This window comes from Xenopus tropicalis, chromosome 2, assembly GCF_000004195.4.
Source record: "Xenopus tropicalis strain Nigerian chromosome 2, UCB_Xtro_10.0, whole genome shotgun sequence".
NCBI lineage: Eukaryota > Metazoa > Chordata > Amphibia > Anura > Pipidae > Xenopus > Xenopus tropicalis.
Window position 1 is genome coordinate 159,047,404 of NC_030678.2, and position 20,118 is coordinate 159,067,521.

General features: G+C 41.4%; 1 protein-coding gene across 1 annotated transcript in view; it reads right to left on the minus strand.

The window, feature by feature from the left end:
* The window catches only part of xpo4 (exportin 4), a 64,537-nt gene that overhangs the window by 26,539 nt on the left and 17,880 nt on the right, over positions 1-20,118 (minus strand). The window contains exons 5-6 of the mRNA XM_002937960.5: positions 6,411-6,527; positions 4,305-4,458 (exon numbers count right to left, since the gene is read on the minus strand). Coding sequence (XP_002938006.2) covers positions 4,305-4,458; positions 6,411-6,527 — 271 coding nt within the window. The remainder of the gene's footprint in view (positions 1-4,304; positions 4,459-6,410; positions 6,528-20,118) is intronic.

Genomic DNA, 20,118 nt, shown 5'->3' on the forward strand with positions numbered 1-20,118 from the left:
CCAAGGAATAAAAGGTATTAAGGACTGAAAATAAGAATGCTTAAGGAATGCTAGATAACAACTTGATCATTATTATGTGGCGTGCCAGAGCCATGCCATCACTTTGATAAGCAGTGGGACTAATGTGACAGGAGCAGGCTCGGAAAGGGCAAACGCCCACGACAGGTGCTCCGATTTATGGAAAATGGAAGCCTTTGTTGGGCTGCCACAAATCATCCTCTTGCAAAATTACTAGACATTTATCATGGGCTCGGTGTGTGGGGGGAGGTGTCACATCAGGGCAAGCAATAGATATGGCTAGTGGCCATGCACTAAAGCTTTAGACACACTCAAGTAGCAAAAGATGAGATAAAAGGACCAAGGCACTATTTGTAGAAGTGCTGGTAACGAGGGGATGACAGCCAGGGGACGCAAATGGAAGCAAAACCAGAATGTATCAGCTTTTGATGCCTTTTGTAGTCATACAGTGTTGTACAAGGAACGCTCTCCAACCATATCCCTATTAAAGGAAAAATAAAGTCAAAGTCACTTGGGGGTGCCAAAATGTTAGGCACCCCCAAGTGACTTTGACCGCCTACCTTTTACCCCGGGCTGGTGCCCCTGTGAGGAAGGAACAGCACCAGCCCGGGGTAGCTGCCGGCGCTTCCTTTTCCTGATTCGCTGCGCGCGCATGCAGAAAAGCCGAACTTTAAATGTTAAAGTCGGCTTTTCACTCTACTGCGCATGCGCCCACCGCTGGCACTCAGGAAAAGGAAGCGAGGAAGACGGAAGCGCTGCGCTCCAGGTGCCCCGGGCTGGTGCTGTTTTCTCCTAACAGGGGCACCAGCCCGGGGTACGAGGTAAGCGGTTAAAGTCACTTGGGGGTGCCTAACATTTTGGCACCCCCAAGTGACTTTGACTTTCGTTTCCCTTTAAAGAGGTAGCCCATATTGAGCTTAACGGTTAGTATGATTTAGATATTGATATTCTTTTCACTAATTTAGATTTTTGTTAAGAAGTTTGGTATTTCGGCAGCTATCAGGTTGCTAGGGTCCAATTTAATCTAGCAACCAGACAGTGGTTTGAAAGAGACACGGAAATATGAATAGAAGAGGGCGTCAATTAAAAGATAAGTAATGAAAAGTAGCAATATAATTGTAGCCACACAGAGCAATAGTTTCTGGCTGCAGGGGTCAACAAACCCTCTTTGAAAGATGGAGAGGTAGAAGGTGGTGGCAAATACCTTAAAAACTATAAAGAATAAATAATGAAAACCATTTGCAAAGTTGCTAGGAATAAGGCATTCTTAACATACTAATTTAAAGGTGAACCACCCCTTTATCCTCCTGCTTCCAAAGTGATCCATGCCTGCTGGCTGTACCAATGCTTACATTTCTGCCTTGTCTACATTTTAGATGCCTTTAGATAAAAAATAAAACCCAGGATTTGGCCTAATCTTAGCACCTATCTATGATTCAACCAAATTTTACATAGGGTTTTCACTCATTTCAATGGAACCCCCTAAAACCATGGCTTTAAAAGCTATGGACAAATGTTAAATTATAAAAACTTCACAAAATTTTCGCACTGAGCGATTGTAAACAGCGGCAAAACCGACCCGATTTTTTGCACGCTAAAAATATGAAGTCGCACAAGCGTCGAAAAAGTCACGCAAGGTACGAAAAAGTCGCGGAAAATACGAACGAACGCTTGGAGCATTTGTGGATAAATAATTGTGCCCCTAGATGTTAGAAAAAAATAACGCACCGGCACAGGGAACATGCAGGCCAGCGTTCCTCTTACGACTTCTTTCTTTGCGCCGGCTGCTCATTCGCAGTATTGTGGGAAGTCGCGCTTTAACAAAAAAGTTGGCTTTTTTAACTACTGCGCAAGCACGGGCCCCGGGATCACAGCGTAAGGGGAAGAAAGGAAGAGGATCACATGCCTGCATGTACCCTGGGCTGGTGTGATTGGGTATCAGGAAAGAGATCTTAACAACTGGGGGGCGCCTAACATTTTGGCACCCCCCCCATGATTCCACCTTTCCTTCTCCTTTAAAGTCACTGCCTCTAACCTGGAAAAGAATGCTGAATTAAAAAGAACTAAACTCAAACTCATCTAAAAAAAAACCCCAAAACATGCTATATCATCTGTATACATATCAGCCCCATTGTTGTGGAAGATTAGTCTGCAACTGCAAGTATATAGTCAATGTATTTTTGGTTGAATAAAGCCTCAACTTTCACAATAGAGGCCAAAAATATCCTACCAATGCAGGGGCTTCAGATCAGGTGGCCTAAATATCTTTTTAGAATGCAGATTGCTACATAGAGTATTTGTGGTTGTGAGCAAAGGACAGTAGGGGATTCACAACAGTTGTTACACCAACATCTGGGATTTACTTGCAAGTTTTCTTGGAGCTATGATGTTAAGGTTCACTGTTTCCTTAACTTTTAGTATGATATAGACATTCATATTCTAAACTATTTGCAATAGTATTTTTTCAATCATTTTGTTTTTTGTTCAGAAGCTCTCCGGTAAGGAGGTATCTGGTAACTAGGGTGAAGTTTAAAGCTAGCAACCATGCAAAAGTTTAAATGAGAGACTGGAAGATGAACAGAAGAGGTTCTGAATGCTAGGATAAGTGATTCAATGTAAAATTATAGCCTCACAGAACATGTTTTTTGACTACTGGGGTCAGTGACCCCCATCTGACAATAGAACAGAGGAAGACAAATATTTCCAAAACTATAAAAACTAAAAAATGAAGACCAACTGAAAGTTTACTAAGAATAGGCCATTCTATAACATACTAAATGTTAACTTAAAGGTGAACCATCCCTTTTGGTGGGCTTACCTGCACAAACAGTGCTGCAAACACTCGTTTATTTTGAGACACACAAGAAAACCCAGTAAAGACAATGACAAGGGGAACAAAACCCTAGCACAATATTTTCTTATTGTTATGGAAAGGTCCACATAAGACAATAGAACCTTTAGCTATTCACATTGACCTTTTTGTAAAGCACTTGATCACTGTGCCTCTGAGTCTGCAACGGGCAGCATCTTCTGTAACAATGCACCGCTAATATTGGCCACCCAAAGTTAGCTTTAAAAGGAGTGTAAAACTGCCTGCTACATTCCTGGTGGACATTGTGCTAAACTCATCTACAATACACTCTGCCAAAGGCCTCCATGGGATGTTGAAATACAATAATATCATAAGGGATTAGCAGAGACAAAAGTAATATAATACTGTGGCTTATTTATACCAGAGGTATGGAAGTCACATCCCTTATAAGCATGTGACAGGGGAGCAGTGCACACATCACTCAGTTATATGTAAGGTGATAAAGCCATGTGCGGATAAAGTGGTTACATATACAGCTGTTTACTGCTTAACGTGGTCAAGGCAGCTATTGGGGCTACAGAGGGAGGGAGTTCGGTTATTACTGGGGGCCTGAAAGCCAATATTAAATACTGTTCAGTGGCACAGCGTCCCACCTACTGAACTTATACAGGGTCAGGGAGAAAAAGTTGAACTGTAATAGTGGCCTCAGTACAGAAGACACACAAGAATATGTCTCACTGCATGAAACCAAGAGGACTGCTATTTGTCCATACATGTTCTTAATGGAAGTGACTAGGGAGCTGAAAATGCTGGGAGCCAGCAGGATAAATACGGGATCTGCTAAAATATTACCAATCGCAAAAGACAAGGCACTCTGGGATCAGCGTTATTCCCATCCTCAGAAAAGTTTTAATAACGCAGATTGCGTGCAAATAAGTCCCAGTTAGCAAACATAATTAACTTAAGTATAGGATATCCCCCAAAAATTTGCACCTTCCCATTTGAGAAAGGAAAATTTCTTCAAATTATTCAGATAAAATCAAAAGCAATTTTCATTCTCATTGCTTAAAAAGAAGTCCCTAGGGAAATCACATGTAACCCGGGAATTAGTTAGCCAGTAATCTTGCCCAATATAGTGTACATAGGGCTAATGGAACATGGGGAGTTTTGACAGCCACTGTTTTCCGTTTGTTTAAAAAAAAAAAAAAAAGTTAAAAACAGTCTCAGTCTGCTATATGCAATATTTATTAGCAGTTTGCTTTTAAAATGCTATCCCAAGACTAGTAACAGCTAGCTAATTGGTTAATATGGGCTTCTAGGTAGGATCTAGCCTTTGCCCATAGAGCTATATAACTCATACTTCTCACAGGCAGGCAGATGATTTTGGAACATTGCCATAAAAAAAATTAATTCTTTCCCTATATACAGTTTGACACAAAGCCTGCCAAAAGTGTTTAGCCAAAACAAAGGATATAGTTTGGAGGCAAGAAGTTCCAGCTTAAAACCTGATTGGCTAGTGCAAGGTAGCGCTGGAACACCGAAGACAATTGTGCGTTAAGGTTCTCTCGCCTGCTGAATTCCTGTAGTACTTCTACCGTTAGCATAAAAATCTGCCGGAGATCCTCGTCCTAAAAGTAAACAACACAGATTATATGGCTGGAATCATGGAAAAAGGTAAAAACATCACAAATTTTCCATCTTTTACATTGTTCCTTAATTTAGATACTTTAGCACCAAACCTCCGCAGAGGTAAGATCTCTTACCCATATGAGGACATCTATGCCAGCCCTGACCACCAACGGACCAACAATCTCATACCACTGGAGCCTGGGCAGAGTGTTGTCTAAGGACCACATTCACAGCCTGATCTGTGGACAGTTGGTTCCAATGCATATCTGAATGGGTACTAATCAGACATGATAAAGGAATTCATTGTTTAGTGCCTATATACGTTGAGATTTTAGTCTTCTTCCGCCGAACTAGGTTTCGTACGATTTTATCGGAAAGTGTATTGTTCTTGAGTTGAAAGCTGAAATCTGTCCATCTATACCTTGCTATTCTCTGCAGTCTAAGGAGTCTATCGCTGGCGACTGAACCCACTCCGTGAGTTCTTACCCTAAAGCTGACCATACATTGAAAGATCCACTCGTTTGGCAAGGTCACAAAACTAGAAGATCTTTCCCCGATATGCCCAGCTTTATGTATCCTGACTCCCATATAAGCTGAATGCATCCATATTGGTGGCAAACCAATCCTACTAGGCTTATTTAATGTTTACATTTTTTTTTTTTTTAGCAGACTTAAGGTATGGCGATCCAAATTACAGAAATTACGGAAAACTCCAAGTCTCAAGCAGATCCTATAAATGAACTATCTAGCAGACGTAAATCTAAACTGGACTAGATTTTTTTTTCTACTAGATATACCATGACCTGGATGAATGAAAACCATATGTAAACTACTGCAACTATTACAGACAGATGCTTTTTTTTTTTTGCCAGATTTTAGCCTAGTTTTGCGGTTAGTGTGCTATAACTAGACTTTACTCTTCTGGGCCCTTGGCCTCTCAGTCTCATAATCTCCATGGTATTTTGAAGTCTTTCCAGACTTAAAGCCCCCTTGTTCTACAAGGACAGTTTTATGGTGCTACATGCCTAGAAGGACTGCTCAAGAGCTGAACAATACATTTGAGACAAGCAGGCCATCTGCAAGAAATACTCCTAAACAGAGGGCTTTGGCTGGTAGCCAATGTTATTTTAGAGCAGTCATTGTTAGAACATGCGATCCTCTTGGGGTAGGCCAAGTGGTGTATGGCTCCATGGTACTCAGAAATATGCTCCTAACGGCCTAAAAATCAACTGTCATTTATAAGTAATGAGGTTATCAGAGCCCTCGCTCCTTAACTCTCCTCCTGCATGTGACAGCCCCTTACAGCTGCAGCAGATTGTTACATTCCTCTGAACTCATTAACTCCAGTGCTAAAATCAGCCACATATTCAGCGGGCTTAAAGTGCTATACACTGCTACATTTTGGTGTTAAGAACGAAGGACGGCACAGAAAAAGAAAGCAGGCAGTAATTGGAGATGACAGGATAAAGAGGTTGACACTCCCAAGGTGGCAGTCAGGGGTTAAGGGGCTACTGTTGCTAAGGGCCTCATTAATCTTATTAAGCTGCAGACACTGGCAAAAAAATAACCTATCAGCAAATATTTCTGCAGTTTGGATAAGGTATTATATGTTAGATAAAGGACACAGGACAACAGGAATCAGACTCATAAGCACAATAGAACTCCCATTTTCAGTTGGAAAGTTGGAAATTTTTCTGTCTTTAACCCTTCAGTATCCAAATTTGCATTTGCAAATTCAGATTTGCTCCTATATTTGGGGATCGGCTGAATCCGAAAATAGTGGATTTGGTACATCCCTATAAGGCAATATCATGCACATATTGGGCTAACCTTAAATATTATACATTCATTATATTCACAGCAAAATCCCAAGAGGCATTTAAGAGTGCACGGTGCGACTGCAGGCCATGGTACTGACTGCCTCCCATGATGCAACTTGATCAGGCCATACCTGAAATACTCTCTTACAGCTTCCGTGGAACTCCATACTCAGGCCTATGTTACTGGTTTTACTCGAACTGGAGAACTCTATTAAAAGTGCCGTTAATATGGAACAGGCCAACGTTTGCTGGGGGAAAAAGGAAAAAAAATAGAAATTAAAAATATGAAATTAAAGCAGAATTTTATTGAGTAAACAAGCTCCGTGCAACAAGAATGGATTATGTTGAGATTTAAGGGCCCATTTATCATTTTTGAATTTGTGAATGAGTTTCACCAAACTCAAATGTTTGCTTATTTATTCAAATACTGAAATACAGAATATTCAATCAAAATAACCAGTAAAAATAAACTTGAATGTATCATATTCATATCCAACCCGTCATTTTCAATGGGTCTACTCTCAAAATATATTAGAAAAGCTTAGAAATGGAAAACTGCATACATTTTACCTAAGAAAACTTCATATTACATACCCTCGTAAGCTTTTAGAAGTTTTACACTTACGTTTTTCAGATTTTTGGCACTTCATAAATATCGAATATTCAAGTTTTGAAAACCATGATTGAATCTGGGAGTTTTTGTGAAAAAAGAAAATTTGAATCACGGCAAAAAATTAGAATTCCTGCATTGATAAATGCACCTTAAATGAGCACCCATAGGGAGGCCTGTGCTCTATATATACGCGCAGAGACAGGCGTGATTAATGAACTAAAAAACACTACATCTGCAGGCAAAACATTTGCAGTACAGTATTATGAGTTTCTCAAGCAGCCATATTAAGAACAGGCCACCTGTTGAATGCACATTTACAGCCCGTATGTATGTAGTCTAACTAGTCATCAATAATGTACATTTAATACACAAAATGGATACAGAATGAAACAGATGTGCAAAAATAGCTAAATGAGGTTCCCTGTCTAATTACTAACAGACTTTCCATATCCTGTGTATCTGTTGTACAGCCACCCCGCTGTGTATACACCTGTCCATTGCAATCTCCCAAACAGGCAGAAGGATAATAAACTGTATAATAAGCTGTATGGGGAAGAGAGCCACATTTAGTTCATACAGGGGCCCTAAGCCATAGGGGCACTATACGCAGTTATATCCCCCCCATTCCCTGACAGGAGACATGTGATGCTGCGAGTACTTCCTTCCAGAGGCTTGGGGAAAGGAATCCCACCCAGCTCTATCGCTTCCTACTATGCGTTTGAGGAGCAGACTACAGGGGCCGGGCAAAGAAGCTGCTCTGGTTTCGGCCATTTATAAGCAGTTCTCATGTTCCAATTATTTTCCATTAAACAGACCTTCAAAATATGAGAGCATATCTTGCGTTCCTGCTGGCCATATTTACACCCGTGAGTGGGAGAATATGCTGCTTGCCTCATAGAAAGCAGCACCCAGTGGCCTTTTTGATATTACCGAGTGAACTTTTAGTACATTATAGAATGGCCAGTTCTTAGTAACTTTTGGTCTCTATTTTTTTTTTTATTGTTTTCAATTCCATTCTAGACTCATTCAAGTTTTCAAAGGAGGGGTCACTGACCCAGCAGACAAAACATTTTTTTTGCTCTTTTTGAAAGCAGGAAGTTAAAGGGGTGGTTTACCTTTAAAGGAAAAGTAACACTAAAAATTTTTAACTAAAAAATCTATTCTACCCTCCCCCAATAATTGCCCTATCCTGAAAATCATTTGTTATTTTGAATGCTTTAGTAGAAAATACCTGTAAAAAAAACTTGGCTTCCGGTCATTTGAACAAAGGCGATACGGAGATGCCGGGGAAAGTATCAGGAGATTCATCAACTATGCTGCGATCGATTGATCGAGCCTAGGTATACAGAAGTCAGCATAGTTGATGCATCTCCTGATACTTTACCTGGTATTGCCTTTGTTCAAATGACCGGAAGCCAAGTTTTTTTTACAGGTATTTTCTACTAAAGCATTCAAAATAACAAATGATTTTCAGGATAGGGCAATTATTGGGGGAGGGTAGAATAGATTTTTTAGTTAAAATTTTTTAGTGTTACTTTTCCTTTAAGTTACATTTTGGTATGTTTTACGTATGTTGCTCCCCAACCCCATACACGGGCCGATTAGCTGCCGAATCAGTCCAAGGGACCAATATCGGCAGCTTCTATCGGCCCGTGTATGGGGGCCTTTAGGGCTTCCTCCCCTGGCACTGAAAACCCTTGAGTGTGTGTTTTCGGATTCACCTTTACTAGTGGGATACGAGATAATTGACTAAAGGTGGAAACAACACTAACTTCCAAAGTAACCGATTTTAAGGAGAAGAAAAATCACTGGTAAGCTCCATTTAGTCGATCTCTAACCCCGGGCCGGCAAGCTGCTTCTTTATACACAATCCCTCCTGCTTCTGGCTGGGGCTGTGAATGCGGCTGAATTAAAAGCCTGAGATTCACGTAACAATAAAACAACAAACGTCTACCACCCAGACTGTCTTGGAATAACTGCTGTCTGAACCGTGCAAAAGGTTAACTTGCCCTTTCATGACTTCTCAGCTCAGGCACCAGACCAAATGCTGAACATACAGAGATACCAGACCCCCCCCCCCCCCCCCCCCCCCGTATTTCTGCAGTGTGGCATTTATGAGCGCACGTGCACAACTTTCCCTTTATAATGTATTTAAAGTGACTGATTATTGTTCTTTACATTTGTGCATTGCAAGCCTTCTGCACGAGGCAATAACACAGTGTAAAGGTGACTGGGCATTTCTTATAGATGAGCTACATTGGCCAGCTGATCCAGTGGTCTCTATAAATTCCTTCCTGACTTCATACAGCAATTGGACAATTCCTAGGATCAACATGTATTTGAATATTATTATTATATATTATCAATAGCCTTGTACTTTTTCTTTAAAGAACAGTTCAGTGCAAAACTGAAACTGGGTAAAAAAGACTGCACAAAATAAAAAAGTTTTCAATATAGTTAGTTATGCAAAATGTAATCTATAAAGGCTGGAGTGAGCAGATGTCTAACATAATAGCCAGAACACTCCTTCCTGCTTTCAGCTCTCTAACCTCTAAGTTAGTCAGTGACTATAGGCACATGGAACATAACTGTTAAGTTAGTCTGTGACTAACTTAACAGTCAGATTAGCGGGTCAGATTCAAAAGCTAATTAGACAGTTATGGCCCATGGTTCTGAAGTTTAGTAGCCATGAAAAAGTAGCAGCTACTAGTAGCTCTGTGTGTCTTCACCCTAATAGACTTTCATTTTTAAGTGTTAGTCAAATTAAGCCACATCCTTAAATCCATGCCTCCTCCTCCCTTGTGGGTAGCACAGCAACCCCCAGCACATAATAATTACACACCTTAGATAGCCCTAACAGCTATTTTCAAATGCTAACATACTCTCAGAACAAATTCCAAAAGGTTCACTTACCACAGGCAGAGTATGGAACACACAGGCAGCATAGGGCTGGCAGAGTATGGCACACACAAGCAGCATAGGGCAGGCAGAGTACAATGCACACAGGCAGCATAGGGCAGGCAGAGTACAATGCACACAGGCAGCATAGGGCAGGCAGAGTATGGCACACACAGGCAGCATAGGGTAGGCAGAGTATGGCACACACAGGCAGCATAGGGCAGGCAGAGCAAGGCAAACAGGCTGTATAGAGCAGGCAGAGCATGGAACAAACAGGCTGCATAGGGCAGTCACAGTATGGCACACACAGGCAGGGTAGGGCAGGGAGAGCATGGCACACACAGGCAGGGGTAGGGCAGGCAGAGTATGGTATACACAGGCACCTGTGTGGACAGCACTGACCTAAATGAAAACCACCTGCCAACAGCAGTACAGGCAGAGTATGGTCAGAGTATTCAGGTCAACAATGCTCAGTACAATATTTTTGGCCTGAAAATCACCAGAACTGGGGCTTTTGCCCTGTGTGCCAGTAGCATTATAACTAAATGTATTATCCTTATATATACAGTGTTAACAGATCTACAAGTGGCTTTACAATAACTGTTCATCATTCACATCAATCTCAGCGAATTTACAATCTAAAGTCCTTATCACATTTACCCAACTCGAGATGCCAGTGCAGTAACTCAGCAGTGCTAGCCACCAAGCCATTACTATGTCCCTTGATATAGCCCCCTCCATTAATGGCTGCTTTAATGTTGTCACATTATTTTTAATATCAGATAGTCAAATGTAAAATCAAAGTTCAGGACGGATGTTGGGAATTTTAATTCATAAGCTTGGGTGTCCCTGGTCTATGTATTATCCTCTATCACACAAATGGAAAGCACTTCTATGCCAGCATAAGCATTATATGACATATGACAAAAGCCTTTTCTCTCTAATGACAGTTCTGAGTGGTGCCAATAATGCTGCAGCATTAAAGCAATGGGCTTTAGTGTAGACTGGAAGGAGCCAAAGATAGAAAGAAGAGAGTATATTTTTAAAGAGCAGTGCACTAGCAATTGCCCATGGGTTAAATGGAAATATTTGCAGTACCTCGCAGCACCCGAAAGATTAAAGCCGGGATGATACTATTTATGCAGGCCCCTACAACAGCTGAGAGCCGTTCCATATATCCACCAACTGCCACATCTTTGTTCATAAATGCCTCTCATGTCAGTACCTTGACCTTACAGACGCTTGTTATCTTAGCTAGCACGCGCCGAACTTAATCCCGGCTCGTTGCACGATACCTAAGCAAATCAATCTGGAATACTATGCATATCACAGGCTATGATGTACCGCTTCGCTTCAAGTGCTCAATTCAAGTAGCAATTCAATTCCCAAACAATGGCAGCTATTTCAGAGGTTAATGTAAACTGTAAACACAAGCACCAGTTCAAAGTGTCACAGGGAGAGGATGGATGAGTGTGCCTCCAATGAGCCGCGGCTGGAAGCCCTCACTAAATGGATACCATTGGCATGGCTGCCCCAAACTCAAAATCAGGTCACAGGGATGCAATGCCTTTGATTCATACAAATTTGTCAATATTCATTTTAAAGTGAATCTTTGCCCTCTCTATGCCAGTTTGGTTTTCTCTTTTGGACCACAAAACATGACCCACTTTGTCTATGAAGATTCTCATTCATCCGGTATCTAGCAGAATTAAGTCTAAAACAACTGGACTTGTCTTGAGTTTTTTTTGAAAATGTTTCACCACTCATCCAAGCGGCTTCTTCAGTTCAAATGACTGGTAGGGAATTCCCTGGGCAATTAAACCCTTGAGGGTAATACAGTCACAGGCATCCAATCACAATGGTTCCATTGAACTTATTCAGTTAGGTATTGGATGAAACTGACAGGTGTAAGAAGGTATGACCCACTTTGGTTGTCCCCCAGATCACTCCCAACTGGATTGAATGGGAAGCACTGCAGGGCACCCAGCACCTGAGATCTAAAATGTTCATTGGCTGCACCAGTTTCGGTAAATGGCTGCCTCTCTCCAACCCATCCGCCTAACCAGAGATTCCAAGCAGGTTGTCCCCTCTCTTGCACAGTGACAGAACCCCTTGCAACCATTATTAGAGAAATGCTGGAATAAGAGGTCTGATATTGGGGAATAGAGAGGAAAAGTTTTCTTTAAATCCAAAGGACACCTTAATACAGGGGATCCCCAAATGTTTATACCCATGAGCCAAATTTAAATGGAAAAAGTGTTGGGGAGCAACACAAGCATGAAAAAGGTTCCTGGGGGTAGCAATAAGAGCTATAATTGGCTATTTGATAGCCCCTATGTGGACTGAAGGCTACAGACGGCTCTGTTTGGCAATTACACTGGGTTTTTATGCAACCAAAACTTGCCTCCAAGCCAGAAATTCCAAAATAAAACCCTGCTTTGAGGCCACTGAGCGCAACATCCAAGGGGTTGGGGAGCAACATGTTACTCACGAGCCACTGGTTGGGGATCACTGCCTTAGTGTCTCTTGCAAATACAGGTATGGGATCTGTTTTCCAGAAAACAGTATCTGAAAGCTCTGAATTACAGCAAGGCAATCTCTCCAATATATTCAAATAATTCTAGTTTTTAAAAATGATTTCCTTTGTAAAATAAAACAGTAGCTTGTACTTCGAGGCTAAACAATCTTAAACAAACCTTTTAACAAAGGTTAAAATTATTTTTTCAGATGCACGATTTTTGTAGATGACATTGTGAGTACAATATATTTTATATATCAAAGTTTTGAAAAGGCATTTACACTTTTATTGGTCTTAAGAAAAAGAAGGATTACTTTATATTTCCTTTTTGTATGGAGCGCTGTCTTACATTTTTCTTGATTTTCACCTAGAGTTTATTACCTCCTCTGAGTATTTTAATATACACAAGTGGTGTGATGAAGGTGTGGCACAACTGAAGGGATGTTTTGGTGGTGCCGGCTAAGGGTTTCAGAAAAGTGATGACACTGAAATCAATTTTTTCATATTAAATTTTGAAATTTTATGAGGTTGAGACATGTTTTTCATTCCCCCAGGGCCCTCAGCTATGTGATTCATGCTCAGATAATCTTTTTTTTTTTTTAAATCTTTATTTATAACTTTTTAATTTGGGGGGGGGGGGGTACAGGAAAGACGAGGGGGGGGGAGGAGGAGGGTATGCACAATTATTGTACCGAAATAAAGCATTTCACAGTAAATCTCGTCATGGTTAATACTATATTGCTTACTTTAATAAGGAGAGCTGTATGGTTTCCCTATCTGGGAATAGTCTTTTTATATAAAGAATCAGAAAGCATAAAAATATAACCTTTGTGTGTTTGGTAGCTTTTGCTCAGATAATCTTTAGTCACTCTTTATTGCTGTGCAGAAAGTTGGAGTGATATCACCCCCTTGCCTTTCCCCCCATCAGCCGAACAATGGGGAGGTAGCAAAATAGCAGCTCCCTGAAACCTGCATTGTTAGAAGTGGTAAATATCAGAATAGCACTCAATAGTAAGAAAAACAAGTCTGGCTTGGGACTCCTCCAGTTACATGGGAGTAGGAGAAACAATAGGTTACCTGAAAGCAGTTCTAATGTGTAGCGCTGGCTCCTTCTGAAAGCTCAGACTCAGGCACAATGCACTGAGATGGCGCCTACACACCAATATTACAGCTACAAAATACATTTATGGGTTCAAAAATACAATTTTACATGGTAGAGTGGATTATTTGCTATATGAACAGTGTAATATTGTAATAAAAAATCACGCAGAATCCCTTTAAGGGTAAACTATCGAAAAAATAGCGGAAAAACTATTGGAAAAGTAACTCTGCTGCTACTGTCATAAACTATGGAAATGTTTAATTTTTGGTCAGTTTTCTTTTTTTCCACCCTTTCTCCCTCTTATCCTTACCCCTCCCCTCAACGAAGTCTGAATATCGCTTAGTTCTGCTCAAACTACAGTACCTTCTATTTATGACCATTCGGGTTGAGGTTCTATAGTTAAATAACAACTGTGGCAGTCAGGGTTCATACTGGTGCATACACTTCTACTCAATGTAGACAGGTCAAGAAGTCACAATAGTGAGAGCTCAGCTGCCATGGATCACTTTCTGACATCAAAGCACTTGTATGGCAGCACCCACAAGCTGTAAAAATGCTAAGTCTACTTCTAAAGAAGCAGGCCATAGATGTGTGTCCTGGATGATAGATACCGTTTAAGAACTTTCTAGCCTGGGCCGCTTCACTCATCGGCTTCTAAATATTCCCCAAATGTTTTGAGTTCAGGTTGTACACAGCTGGTGGGCTATGCAGGAGTGGTTTATGGAGCTTAGGGTCATCAACTTTAATGTGAAAAACTGGAAGTGGCAAAATTGATGGCACAACAAGTGTTTCAGCTGGCGGAGAATAACCGGAACCAGCACAGCAGGGTGCCATTCAAGTACTTGGGCCAGAAAGTGCTATGTTGGTCTCATATGACCACAGAAACATTTATGAAAAAGCAAAATGACCCTCCTGTTTGGTTATTATACAGCAGTGGTCCCCAACCAGTGGCTCGGGGGCAACATGTTGCTCACCAACCCCTTGGATGTTGCTCCCAGTGGCCTTACAGTAGGCGCCATTTTAAAATCTCTGGTTTGGAGACAAGTTTTGGAAGCAGAGACACAGTTTTACCCCAAACAGAGCCCCCTGCAGGCCAGGAGACCACATGGGCTACCAAATAGCCAATCACAGCCCTTATTTGGCATCCCCCAAAGAACTTTTTTCATGCTTGTGTGGCTCCCCAACACTTTTTACATCTGAGTGTGGCTCACATTTAAGAAACGTTGGGGATCCCCTGTTTTAAAGTAAAGGCATATTTTCTGCCACCACCCCATACCAACCAGTGTTGTGCACAGCAATATGGGCGATTCATACCAAGGGTCTTTCCGTAATTTGTATCTCCATACCTTAAGTCTACATATATATATATGCTTGGGACCAAGGGTATTCTGGATAAGGTGTCTTTCTGTAATTTGTATCTCCATACCTTAAGCCTACTAAAAATCAATAAAACATTAATTAAACCCAATAGGGCTGTTCTGCCCCCAATAAGGGGTAATTATATCTTAGTTGGGATCAAGTACAGGTACTGTTTTATTATTACAGAGAAAAGGGAATCATTTAACCATTAAATAAACCCAATAGGGCTGTTCTGCCCCCAATAAGGGGTAATTATATCTTAGTTGGGATCAAGTACAGGTACTGTTTTATTATTACAGAGAAAAGGGAATCATTTAACCATTAAATAAACCCAATAGGGCTGTTCTGCCCCAATAAGGGGTAACTATATCTTAGTTGGGATCAATTACAAGGTACTGTTTTATTAATACAGAGAAAAGGGAATCATTTAACCATTAAATAAACCCAATAGGGCTGTTCTGCCCCCAATAAGGGGTAATTATATCTTAGTTGGGATCAATTACAAGGTACTGTTTTATTAATACAGAGAAAAAGGAAATCAGTTTTAAAATTCTGAATTATTTGATTAAAATGGAGTCTACGGGACACAGGCTTTCTGTAATTCGAAGCTTTCTGGATAACGGGTCTCCGGATAAGGGATCCCATACTTGTAATTTCTCCGGAGGACCTGCTTAATGGATAAACCTGCTCAAACGCAATAATAAAGAAAAAGAACACAGGTTTTACATACTCCTATACTAATTCCCCCTTTATTTTCTACACAAGGACACATGAAAAGCCGTGTGCAGCTCATTAAAGTGGAAGTATTACTAACAAGCAGCACATGGATATCACACACTAACAGCTGCCTAGCAGTACATGTGGGTATGCAAGAGATTGCCCTAAAGGGGGGTAGGAAGCAATGGTGCAAGTGACATGAGATCAGTATTAGGATAAAGGAATTGGAGGTCAGAGGAATAATTTACTGTCCTCTCCCCCAACCGGAATTTATCACATCATTCTCATTAAAGAGGCATTAGCTCCAAGTGATGGCAGAAGCACAACGTGCGTCGTAGCGTTACAGCAAGGATTTCAAACTTCTCAGAAAAGAGAAGGAAAAGTTGAATAATTCATTAACAACCATCCAAATAGTAATTTTTTAAGCTTCATTATATTTTCTTTCCTAATTTAGAATGTGGACATCTTGTCTGGCACCCAAAGCCAGCAGGAACTGAGCAAGATAGCAGCTCCCAGTAGCTATCAGAATAGCACTCAATAGTAAGTCCGGCTTGGGACTCCTCCAGTTACATGGGAGTAGGAGAAACAATAGGTTGCCTGAAAGCAGTTCTAATGTGTAGCGCTGGCTCCTTCTGAAAGCTCAGACTCAGGCACAATGCACTGAGATGGCGCCTACACACCATTATTACAGCTAAAAATACATTTGTTGGTTCAGGAATAAAATATTAAGTAGTAGAGTGAATTATTTGCTATGTAAACAGTGTAATTTAGAAATAAAAAGTACCCCATAAAAATCATGACATAATCCCTTTAACCCCCTAGCGTCTGCACTGACAAGAAAGGCTGCTTAGAGAAAAGAATGAGCTGGAGAGAGTGCAAAGATGTAAAACTAAACTGGTAAAGGGGATGGAAGGGTTAAACTATGAGGTTAGACTGTCGGGGTTGGGGTTTTCTTCTTTGGAAAAAAGGCCCTTGCGAAGGGAAAGGAATACAAGTACATTAGAGGGGATTATAGGCAGATAGGGGATTGGAAAGCCAGGAAGTGAAGAGGAGCGCACCACATCTGTAAATGCACCATAAACTGGCAGATAAGGTGCGCACACATTTTTTTAAAATACCCATTATAAAATGGATAACAGCTGAGATTGTCAGGCCCCCATACATGTACTGAAAAGCAGGCATAATTTTATCAGTAGATGTATGGCCAGCTTCAAGGGCCAGTACTTTTTGCCTCAAGCTAAGGGAAACAGAAGTTGGTCCTTGGTCCATGCAAGGTAGATTATCAGATTGCTGATATACAACCCTGTCCCTTCCCCTGTGTTGTGACTGTTTCATTAAAACAGTGCTGTCCAACTTCTGTTGTACCGAGGGCCGGAATTTTTCCGACCTACGTGGTGGAGGGCCGATAATGGAAGCCAGTTTTGACCACTCCCCTTTTTGAAACTGCACCCACTTGAAACCACACCCATGTTATCACATGACCATACCCATATTAATGGTTGTAGTACAGCAAAAACCTGCCATACTCTGCCTGCCCTACCCTGCCTGTGTGCCATACTCTGCCTTCCCTACCCTGCCTGTGTGTGCCATACTCTGCCTGCCCTACCCTGCCTGCGTGCCATACTTTCACTGTGTGTGCCATTCTTGGCTTGTTTGTGCCATACTTGGCCTGTGTGTGCCATACTCTGCCTGCCCTACCCTACCTGTGTGTGCCATACTCTGCTTTCCCTACCCTGCCTGTGTGTGCCATACTCTGCCTTCCCTACCCTGCCTGCGTGTGCCATACTTTCACTGTGTGTGCCATTCTTGGCTGGTTTGTGCCAAACTTGGCCTGTGTGTGCCATACTCTGCCTGCCCTACTCTGCCTGTGTGTGCCATACTCTGCCTTCCCTACCCTGCCTGTGTGTGCCATACTCTGCTTGCCCTATGCTCACACACAGGCAGCCTACAGTGACACAATGCTGGCACTGCTCCTACAGTCTGCACAATAACTATATATTAAAAAACTTTTTAATTGCAGTACCACCTCAGTATATGTTCTTTTTGAAGTATGCAGGGATTATTTGTGGGTTTCTACTGCTCCTGAGGTGTGAACAGGGGAACAATGGGGGTGATTACAGCCTGAGCCTGAGGTGTGAACACTGCAGGGGTAGAACAATGCAGAGATTAAAAGGTGTGAACAACACAGGGGATTACATGTTTAAACAATACAGGGGGATTACAGCCTGAATCTGAGGTGAGAACCATGCAGGGAGGGGACAGTTAATCACAGTACTGATACCATTTAAAGCTTACACAAGAGTAAGCCATCAAAGCAGCCAGACAGGTGGGGGGCCACACAGAGGGGGGTCGCGGGCCGCCAGTTGGACAGCACTGCATTAAAAGATCTCTCTTTACTTTGTGCATATTCTTATAAAGCTCTTTTAGTGTCCCATCTGCTATTTTTGTTGCAGTTAACCTCATGATTATCTAGGTTTTAACAAACCCATTCTTCTTTTGGCTTGGAACTTACAGCGCCCTTTCTCCATCATGGCCTGACCAGACTCTTCAAACCAATATGTAATATAGAATGGGCTTATATCTATTTAATATACAGCAAAATAAAATATAAATGCTAACCAGAAGAGATCTGCCCAACAAAAGGCAACTTTATCCACCAGTGGAGTTACTAAGCTTTTGTATATCAGATCCTCACGTTTGTCCTTATAGTTGCAGCTTCTCAAATACAAAAAAAAATGCGCTGGCTGACCGCCCTCCTCTTGTTCTCAGAACGGATTGTGTCCCATAATAGTCTGGCACAGGTCCATATGCATTATGCCCCAAAATAAACTTCATAAAAGGTTACAGGAGACAAAAGCCTCCAGCTGCTCTTTTATTTGAGCATCCGTGAAGAACAGTCCAAGGTAAAAGTGATCAATTCCGGGGGGCAAATAATTATTCTTTAATTACATAAAGTGCAGCGCTTCCAGATACTGTGCATCACTGACACCAGTCCCTGACCCAGTAGAATTTACAATCTAAGGTCCGTATCCCATTCACACAGACCATGAGCCAGTCACCCTAGCTTAGGGAGATAAATATGCTAGGCTTAGTGCTACTATAAGTATATATAAGTATAGGCTGTGCTATCACAGGTTGATATAGCTCTAGTCACACCTCCAACATGTAAAAGATGACGTCAGTTGAGATCCAACACTTTCATATAGTGCCAATAATGTCTTTGGAAAGTTTCGTCACCTGAATACCTTGTACCATCCTGGGCTGCAGCAGCTAATGGAAACCAACCAATCAGTCAGACCCAAAGGACCATGGGTTAAAGCAGTGATCCCCAACCAGTAGCTTGCAAGCAACATCTTGCTCCCCAACCCCTTGGATGTTGCTCCCAGTGGCCTCGAAGCAGGTGCTTATTTTTGAATTCCTGGCTTTTGGGCAAGTTTTGGTTGCATAAAAACCTGGTGTAATGCTAAACAGAGTCTCCTGTAGGCTGCCAGTCCACATTGGGCTACCAAATAACCAATCACAAGCTTTACTGTGCTTTATGAAAATAACAGGGCTCACATAAACTTAAATGGAGCTGTGCCTGTACTTGTAGTTAGACACATTCTGCAGCGCACACACATGGGGAGAGCACACAAACTCCTTGCAGATGGTTTCCTGGGCTGTAATGGAACTGATGACCCCCTGCTCTGCAAAGCAACAGTGCTTAAAGGAACAGTAACACCAAAAAATGTATATATCTCAAAGAAATTAAACTATAATGTACTGCTGCCCTGCACTGGTAAAAGTTTTGTGTTTGCTTCAGAAACATTACTAGAGTTTATATAAACCCTGGTGTGTAGCCATGGGGGCAGCCATTCAAAAGAAGAAAAGGCACAGGTTATATAGTAGCTAACAGATAAACCCTGTAGGATACAATGCTGTCTTATCTGTTATCTGCTATGTAACCTGTGCCTTTTCGCCTCTTTTCCAGCTTGAATGGCTGCCCCCGGGGCTACACAGTAGTTCATTTATATAAACTATAGTAGTGTTCCTGAAGCAAACACCCCAGTTTTACCAGTGCAGGGCAACAGTTAATTATATTTCAATGACTTTAAAACACTTTCATTTTTTGGTGTTACTGTTCCTTTTTAATATCCCACTGCCCTTGGGTTTTGTCGCATGTTGTGGAGCTAAATTACATGTACTAATGCATTCAGCTACTGAACCACGCGGCGCATTTCCCTATTGCTCTGATCACTCATGGTCCTGATTCAAAGAGTTCTCCAGTTTCTCAGCCTGATGTGTGGCGGTTTGGATAGTATTTTCATCTCAACCGGAAAGAATGCAGATTGCACGCTTGGGTCACATGACTAGGCCGTAAACATGGACTTATTTTATCGAAAGAAGCAAGTGTGCTGGGAATGAAAGATGATCATACAGAGAGGGCAGTGCCAAACCAATTAAATCTAACCTCGTCTGCATATAAAAAAAAATGACATTACATTAACATATTTAGAAAGCCTGATATAAATTCATTTATCAAGAAGGACTGGAAACAATTTCCCTTTGCACTTCCAGTTTTTTTTTTTTTTTTTGTTAAGAGTTGATGATTTTGCTTTCTAAGGTTTCTGATTAATGTCAAAGTCAAGTGCA